This window comes from Pinus tabuliformis, chromosome 6 (assembly GCF_031772625.1).
Source record: "Pinus tabuliformis cultivar Carrire ecotype Pingquan chromosome 6, CPIR1, whole genome shotgun sequence".
In the NCBI taxonomy this organism is placed as follows: Eukaryota; Viridiplantae; Streptophyta; class Pinopsida; order Pinales; family Pinaceae; genus Pinus; species Pinus tabuliformis.
The window spans coordinates 1,338,548,016-1,338,557,358 of NC_142292.1; the positions used below are offsets into that span (position 1 = coordinate 1,338,548,016).

Genomic DNA, 9,343 nt, shown 5'->3' on the forward strand with positions numbered 1-9,343 from the left:
ATCTGGGCCCCTCATTAATGACTCTGAATCATTTTATAACTTTATATCTATACCTTAAACTTTTCTCCAAGTAAAATTCACTTAAAAATACAAAATAACTTTAATATTAGAAAGTACATAGTATATCACATAAAGTGACTTTGTCACGTGACTTTAATATAACACATAAAATCACATGCTAAAAAAGTATTATAAACTTTTTTGGTACTTTTTTATTCCACAGCTTTAAGTTAGACTATAATGCATCCATGTACACCCAATGGACACAAATAATAAGAACATTTCGAGAACAAAGCACGCAAAAAGCTAAATATACTAAGAAACAATTCTTTGGTACTTTTTTATTCAACAGCTTCTACTTTAAGTTAGACTATAATGCATCCATGTACGCCCAATAGACACAAATAATAAGAGCATTTCGAGAACAAAGCAACTCCAAATATCTAATTCAGATCAAATATATATTATAGCAAAATAAGAATACCCATTTCACAGTGATTCCCTAAGTTCACATCAATTAATACAAGAAACAACATAACTTCATGCTTCAACTCACTCGATGAAATCTGCAAAACTTTTTCCCCTACCTACGTGTGAATGCAAGTCCTTAAGAAAAATAAATGCTGCGAATATGTTAGAATTAAAATTTAGTACATGTCATATTTCCAATAGAGTAAGCATAATTATTGGAGCTTTAATTTTATGTCAGTTATGGAGAGAAAGGATCAATCCCTCACCTTGAAATCTATTGTTTGTCGTATTTCTTTCTATTTCAGTTTTTGGGATTTAACTATAATTAAAGTACCTTAAAGACATACTACTAGAAGGGGTTTCAACTAGGTGAGTGCTTTGGAGAATTTGGATGGGCCTTCCCTTATAGTATCCTAAAAGAAAAATGGCAAATATATGAAGATGAAAGTGAACTTAGGCTAAAAGTAGCTGGATTGGGAGTGAACATAGTTATGATGTAAGGACTTCCAATACCCTATTGATACATCAGTCAAATAATGTTAAAACTTTATTAATATTATTTAAACTAAATGGATATTTAGGAACATGAATGATTAATACAAACTCAAAACAACCTCGCAGCTAAAACTATAATCCCTCACATCGCAGGGATTAATAAATTTTAATCTCGAAGGCATATATCCACACGCACGTGCCCAATCTTTATCATCTCTTTTGAAGTTCGGGACACCTTGGGAACCAATTTAAAATTTTAAACAACAGAAGAGTACAGAAGAGGAAGGTCAATCCTGGCATTGTCTATACAAGATAGGCAAGGTAGTTGTTTTTAGTGTGATTTTTTTGGACATTTTTTGTGGGAATTTTGTGGAATAATTTGAAGTTAAATTTTGATTTGGATTATTTAAATTGGTTTTTTGACTGTAAATATGAGTTCAGCATTCTGAAAAATCTTCAGTACATTTAGATTGTGCTGGCTTACCCATTAAACTTGTGATTTCAATGAATTCCTGCTAGATTTTACAGAAATTAGATCAGAAAAACCCATAAAAAAACTCAAAAAAATAACACTGAAGGCAACAAGTATACATAAAGTGGTTCTCTATAAATTTACTGTGACAGGAGCCATGCCCACAAACTTCATTGCCAATTGCTATTTTATATGAATATTAATTAACAATAAATGAATGGATACAGTCCCCATGAATTAATGCACAAACAATTATGACACACCATCCAAGTGAATAGCCACTCCGCATGCAGTCTGTCTAATGCCCCGAGACATGTCGCCATCGAAAAAGATTTCCAAAACACTTGTTACAGACTAGGTAATGATAAGCTGATATAATTAGGATCAGGATTGATGTCCTCAATTGAATTTAACAAGTCAGCCCAGTAGTTACTTTCATCTTCCTGTAGATCTGCCCTTGTTGACATGGTGTCTGAAGTCCTTATCGCTGATTCGAACGGTTCGTCCTCGTGAGAGTGAATGTTGTTATCTGAAAGTTCTGATCCTCCTTCGTAGGAATTTGCAGTTGAAGATTTCTTATCACTGTAATAGTAGAAATGACCATTCTTTCAGGGGCTTATGGATGGCATTAGCGTGGGCATTGAATTCCAATCTGTAATGTCTGTGTCAAGTGTTGACCGCTCGTACTCTACCGAGGACGATGAATTGCTATGTTCAGTCCCATGACCAGTACTGATGGTTAAGTTATTTTCTTCTGATTTCTGTACCGGGTCTGAGAATTGGAAAGATTCTTGTGAAATCGCATTATACTCCGTAGAATCATTCTGCTGGCTTGAAACGAATCCCTGATTGATCTGGTTCTGGAATCCATGAACCCATTTTAATGCATCGGGTTGGAATAATTGATCTCTTGAAATAGAAGACAATGGCCCCGGTGCATGTGCCCACACCGGGTTGTTATGCGTGCCCAAGAGCTTCACGATTTGGGATAGCTGCGTCAGGTACTGATGATCAGCACTACCCACAGAGACATTAGAAATATTCACATAGTCTCTGGCCAGTCGCTTTAACTGAGCTTCAACCAACGCACTATTCAATCTTGCAGCTATGGCAGTTGAAAACGACGCCATGAAAGATGACAGCATATGTGGTGTAGGTAGTGACCTGTGGGTTAATGGATCGATTCCCATTAAAAGAAGCCGTTTGCTCAGTTTAGTATTCCAGTGATTCTTTATCTCGCTATCCGTTCTTCCAGGAAGATGCGAAGCGATAGCCGACCATCTAAAATTCGAAAACAGCACATGCTAAATCATTGTTGGGAGAAGAATTTATAAGTGTGAATGACATGAACATAATTTCATGACAACTTTAGCAATTTTTGAAAGTCTAATAAGTACAAACTAAGACAAAAATTGATATTGTTAATCTGCAATCTACCGTACTAAACAGTAATCCAAGAAAAACAGAAGAACATTACAAAATGCTAGTATTAGAAGATTAAGGTATTACTTATTTCCAAGGATCCCATGAAGACGAAGGATATTGAGATCCTCATGAACGGAGAAGGTTCCGCGCTTGATGTCAGGCCGTAAATAGTTGGCCCATCTCAGCCTACAGCTTTTGCCACATCTGGATAATCCTGCACCCCACCAAAAATTTAACCTAATTAGGCATCTTTTAAATAAATTTTGCAGAATTTCGAAGGCATCTTTTATTTATGGAGAGAAATTGAACGGAATTTCAAAGGCATCTTTTATATAGAGAGAAAGTGAAGAAATCTGAAATATAATTTAAAAAAGAGTTCAGATTTCTCATATATTTTATGGTTTATTTTGATTAATTTTTTAATTTTATTTTTTTAACATAAAAATACTTTATTTTTATATTATTAGCATAACTGCACATCTCTTTGTATAATTAGCACATTTTATATAACTAGCACAGCTACAAATTAAGTTGCTAAAAAAATAGTGAGGATACTTACCATAAGCTGAACCAAGTTCCTTTCCCCTCACTATCCATGTCATTTGACAGTGAGAGAATCCGTTGTCATTTGAACTGGATCCAACTCCCTAATCACTATATATCATTTGCTATTTGATAGCATAACACTATGATTGTATAATAGTATTACATAAATATGAAAAATTAAATTGATTTAATAATGATAAATATATAAATTTAAGAATATAAGAAAATTAATATTGGAAATTTAAAGAGAACCTAAGCCAAATATATCAACATTTTTAATTTATTTAAATTTTTAATCGAATAAAATTTGTATTTTCAACCCAATAAAAAATTATTTTACCGCCTTGAAATAATGTCTTTCATCTCCTTCCTGTAACAATCTTTGTATCCATTTCCTTCCAATTGTATAGATAAAATTAATAAATAGATATATTTTATCATAAGATTTAAATTTATGATTGAGGAAAATATTATTAAGTGGATAAGTTTATTTTACATCTCATGATGTGTAAACTTGTTGGTTGTTATTAAAGTTGAAATTTTACTCATATCTATCAAAAATAGAAAAAAAATTAAATAACTATACAAAACATTCAAATAATATAAGTTCATAAAAAAAATTTACGAACTAAAAATTAAATCCCCTAAATTCACATTGACGGAATAAATCTATACTAATTTTACCACCTTTCGGTAATAAATATGCTTGATTTCCCTGATGTAACGATCTATTTAAACTTTCTCTTTACGGATTTTCTTCCCATTCTATGGATGAAATTGTGATCAAAGAAAATTGTATATAAAAGTTCGAGATCGATAAAAGTTCAGAGAAAAAGTTTGACTCTTACCACAAAAAACTTGCTGAACCTCATACCTTAATATTGAATCTAAATAAACTTACAGTACCAAACAACAGAATACCTGCAAGTTTGGGAAGCGTGCGCCAGTTGCCAAGGCCATGGCGTTGGACATGGTAGCTGAGCTTCTGATCCTCCTCCGTCGTCCAGGGTCCTCTTCTCAGTCCTCCATGATCACCGCAGCAAGGTGGGCGTCCCATGATGGGTTTCTTAACTGCCTCTCTGATATACTACTGAGAAATTACTCTCTTCCTCGTGCTTGCTGCTGCATACTCTTTTATATATATATGTGGAGCAATTTAACTATTAGACGTCTATACAGGCGCCGCCCTAATGTTTCTTGTTATGTTGCGTGGATATGATGTCAGGTTGGTAGAGTCAGTAGTTCGGTCATGATTCTTCCACAGCACGATGATAGCAGCAATGACATAAGGAGCAAGATTTCGAAGAGACGTAGGAAAACAGGGATCCTTATTGAGAGTAAGGTATTTCGAAAAGAAAAAGAAATTACTTTTCTGTTTGGATATTCTCTATCTTACACGTTGTTACCTAATCGATCTGAAAATATAATATTATTCCTGTTTTGTGCATTTGTTTGTATAATGCTCTTTTGCCTGCCGTACGCTGCAAGTATTGAAGTCATCTGCAATATATTAATGGAGTTTATTATAAATCCAGCAGTGTTCCCACCAACCTACATTTGAAAAACCATACAGTAAAACTATGAACCGTTCACTCCATACAATCTACACTTGGAAAACCATATGGTCAATCTATGAACCTTTGACTTAATGCATGCATAAGATGAAACAACACTTATTTTTATCCCAGAGCATCTCCACTTCAAATGTGTGTAAAACAGTTGAGCATCTCCACTTTAAATGGGTGTAAAACAGATTTAGGATAGTTTGGTTTTAATATAATCATAATAATAACAACTACTACTGTTTTAGGATAGTCGGATTTTAATTTAGTATAGGATTATTAAATAATAATAATAATAATTTATTTTTTTATATGATTTTAATTTAATTTATATTTTAAAATATATTTTGTTTTTTTTTTTTTTAATTTGAATTTAATTTTTTTCATAAAATCTACTCAATTGAGTTCCCAAACAATTGAAAAAGAAATATTCAATAATTATTTTTTTAAAATATTAATTTCTCTTAAAATATTTTCCCATTTTCAATGAATTAAATTTGTATTTAATAAAATTAATAAATTGTTATAAATTTATCTTAAATATTTTTTAATTAATGAAAATTTAAACTTTTATTCTTTTAAACTAGCTAATTTTAATATGTTAAGAGCCTTGTATATGATTTATCATTTAAGAATATGAACCAATTAACTTAAAATTTTCATTTTTCACTTTAAAAATGTTGGCAATTATTTGAATATCTAATATCGTAGATCTTACAGTGTGTGGTTATCTTATTAATCATCCAAAACAGGATATGTGAGCTTTGTCAAAGATAAATATGGGTGGCTAGAATTTTGGATCAAGTTCTTGATTTTGCCAATAATGCATGAATAACTAAGCCTTAGTGTCACTGTATATTGAAAGGAGAGGATTGAACTTAGGTCAATTTCTTGGGAATTCATATGACTATTTGTTGTGATATCAATTCTATAAACTATTGTACAAGTGGCATACTTTTTTTGTTCGAGGTATATTGCTTATGCAGAATTGTTTGTTGTTAGGTATTTCCTTCTCCACCACCAAAGTAATGAAAGCCTTCAACTAGTTGAGCTCAATGAGGTTGAAAAATTTAGTGTCCCTTGATTAGAAAATTCAATATTTTACATCCACTCCTTGAATTTTACCCTAGGTTCCACATAAACCTTAATGATAATTAGGGGAGGGAGATTCATTGATGCCACTTCAGAGAATTTGATGAAGAAAAATTGTCTAAGGAAGATAATGAGATAAAAATATTAAGAAAACATTCGTGATACTTAATAGCCCTTATCAATCAATATAAACAAGACCAAGGATAATAAATTAATTAGCATGTATCCATCAAACCTTACCTATAATATTCCATGAAAAGAGAAACCATCCAAATCAAGAAGTCCTCTGAAGAAGTTGCCATATTTAGGAATCCATAGTTAACTACAGAGAAAATGTAGTATTTAAAGAAAAAATGTATCTCCATTAGTTGAAAAGAGTGAAATGAGATGACTATTCATCATTTTTATGTAACATCCTCCTCCCACATTTACTCAATATAACCGATCCATTGGGGTAAACATGTGACAAAGACTTACTGTGATATGATTAAAAACCCCAAGTATAGATAAGGAAGTGGAACTGGCAAGACAAGACCAATCTGACCTTCATTAGGAGCTACATAACCTTCAGGAGAAAACTAACTGCTCCAGGCGCCCAACCCCTGAGACAACTTGATGTTTTGTTGATCTAGGCCCTTATTCTCTCCCATGACAAGCCATGCATGTGACTGAGACCCTTCAGTTTCTCCCACAACAAGGAATCCATGTGACTGTGGCCTTTTCCAGGCATTTCCGTGCCAGCGACCACAGATTTTGTGCCACCTTTTTGGGGCCAGGGCTTAGGTCACTTCCCAAAACTTCATGAAACTTCCAGAAAAGATAATTAACACTGAGACAAGGTTAATAATGCAAAAAATTGGCCAAGGACTTGATATGAACCCTACTGGTCATGACAGGGATTTCATAAAACATATCATAAACTTGAAATCTACAGATCATAAGAACATATCTGAGGATATCATACTTATCTAATAATTTTCAAGGAAGGTTCATATCTCCTCCCAATAGCTACATTGTTATATATTAGGTCATTCATTCATCATTATTTTATATACTAATCAAAACATGATCAGAACCATACATCAAGATTATCATAAATCATGCTCATAACTAGAAAATAACCAAACATATATCAATGATGAAGCAACTATTAAATCCACATAATGACAAGCACATTTGCTCATGAAATACCAAAGGAAAATGAGTCGATATTAACATATGCAAATCCAACCAAGCCAGGGACTTCCCCGTACTAACCGACCATAGATTGGGCTGAACCAAATATCTCTTTTAGCTATTCACTCCCACGCCATATTTCAAGCATGAATGTGGGATTTCATGGAATAAACCAAGAACACAAAACCAGGGCTTGTAGAGGCTAAACCACCTCAACCCTCAACCAGTGCTTCCACCTCATGGTCGAACATCACTAACCATCATCATATAAGTCTCTACCTAAGTTGTCTAGGGCTCTCGAGCGTTTGTTCCAACCAACACTTCCAGTAACAGTAACTCAACCCATAGTTGTTGTAAGGATTTAGAGTGTTTTCCCAACCAGGGCTTCTTGGACTAGTAACTCAATCCACCAAGGGCTACAAAGCATTTTTCTGACCATTGATTCTAGGATTGGTAATTAAACCTAATTTGTTACAGGGCTTCCAGATCATTTGTCCCACCAAGGCTCTAGTAACTAGTAACTCAATTGACAACCAAAGGAACATGAGAACCAACCAGAAAACAAAGATAAAATCCACCACACCATGGTTGTCTAGGAAATGGAAAGGCTATGGAAAACTACTATCAATCTAGGCAATCCTCCATGCCAATGATAGATCATGACCAAGAAAACACATTCATGTGCCATGTATTTCAAAAATAACAAGGAAACCATATATGAAACTTGACACCTGCAAGAAAACCTCATTGTAGTTGCTGATCCTGATGTCCTCCCATTCTTTCCTTCTTTTCCTTTTCCTCCTTGCTCCAAATCCCAAGTATGCCACACTCCTCCAAGAGTGCTCCAAGAAAACTATAAGTTTCCAAGAATATGAGAGAGAGAGAATAGAAAAGAGATCCAAGCTAAAACTGACAAAAATTTGAACTCACAAAAATTCTATGAACTGATCTTCAGAAGCCTTTTTACCAATGATGCCTCTATTTTCTTCATTTTTCCATTATTTTCCTTCATTTTTCTCCTCACATGCAACATGTGACCTTTCACCTTCCTTTTCTCCCATTTTCCATTATTTTCATAAATAAAATGCCAATAAATGCCTCATGCCTTTCCAAAACCTTTACCATTGCCTTTGCCAATTTCCATAGCCATTAAGTAATCACAAGTGATCACCATCACTTTTTTTTCCCAACATTCAAATTGGACTACAGGTCCCATTACCTTAGTTATTATTTTTTGTTTAATAACTTTATTACACAAAACTTGGTTAGGGTGATTATGGAACCCTCCATCTTGGGGAACACCGACCTTGGTGTTCAATGCCACCTACAACTAGCAAGATTTCTTAAAAGTAAAATATACTGCCCATGGACCTTTATAATTGATATCGTTGCAGTATTTACAAAGATAAACTTGCTCAGTGTTAAACCCACCTAACCAAGATAACAATCATAAGGACATGACAAACATACCACTTATTTGATCCTTATAACACCTTATGGTGATATTTACATCCATATACATATACTAAGAAACCACACAAAAATATATACCAAAAACATTTGCTCAACTAGAAAATAGAGAATGATACATAGCCCACATATGATCAACCATCTCCCATGGAGCTTCATTGGGCTCAAAGTGCTTCCATTGCACTTTAACTTTCTTGATCTCTTGGTTCCAAAGCATGAGCATTTTTCTCTAAAAAATGCACTGAGGTTCAGGCTAGAATTCTCCTTTGAGCTCCACCTCCAATATATACTAGTTAATCATGATCAACATATTTAAGATACCTCTTAAGAAATGACACATGGAAAATATCATGGAGATTCATTGTGAGAGGTAGTGCAAGTTGACAGGCTAGTTGTCCAATCCTCTCAAGAATCTTGAAAGGTCCACAAAACCGAGGTGACAGCTTGGCACATGAACCAATCCTCAAGGATCTCTTCTTGGGCTTGATGGAAAATTACACTTGTTCCCCAACCTGAAACTCCTTAAACAAATTATTCTAATCTACATAACTCCTTTGTTTATCATGTTCTGCATTTAGATTCTTCTTGATTTCTTACATTTCCTGTTCCATATTTTCCAACATGTCCGGTCCTA

The 9,343-nt window shown here is 33.8% G+C and overlaps 1 protein-coding gene across 1 annotated transcript; it reads right to left on the reverse strand.

The window, feature by feature from the left end:
* Positions 1-1,663: 1,663 nt before the first annotated feature.
* On the reverse strand, positions 1,664-4,505 carry LOC149263547 (transcription factor MYB41-like). The gene is made up of 3 exons (XM_089388077.1): positions 4,331-4,505; positions 2,948-3,077; positions 1,664-2,719 (listed from the first exon to the last, which is right to left on the reverse strand). The coding sequence occupies exons 1-3, from the start codon at positions 4,464-4,466 to the stop codon at positions 2,047-2,049; spliced, it is 939 nt and encodes a 312-aa protein (XP_089244203.1). The 5' UTR covers positions 4,467-4,505; the 3' UTR covers positions 1,664-2,046.
* Between the last annotated feature and the right edge of the window lie 4,838 nt (positions 4,506-9,343).

Bases quoted from the DNA above. Each gene is read 5' to 3' on its own strand.
- LOC149263547 (XM_089388077.1), bottom strand. From the start codon at position 4,466: ATGGGACGCCCACCTTGCTGCGGTGATCATGGAGGACTGAGAAGAGGA. The intron at 3,078-4,330 runs GTATTCTGTTGT...GGTGGGGTGCAG, and splicing joins CACGCTTCCCAAACTTGCAG to GATTATCCAGATGTGGCAAA. The intron at 2,720-2,947 runs GTAATACCTTAA...TTCGAATTTTAG, and splicing joins CATGGGATCCTTGGAAATAA to ATGGTCGGCTATCGCTTCGC.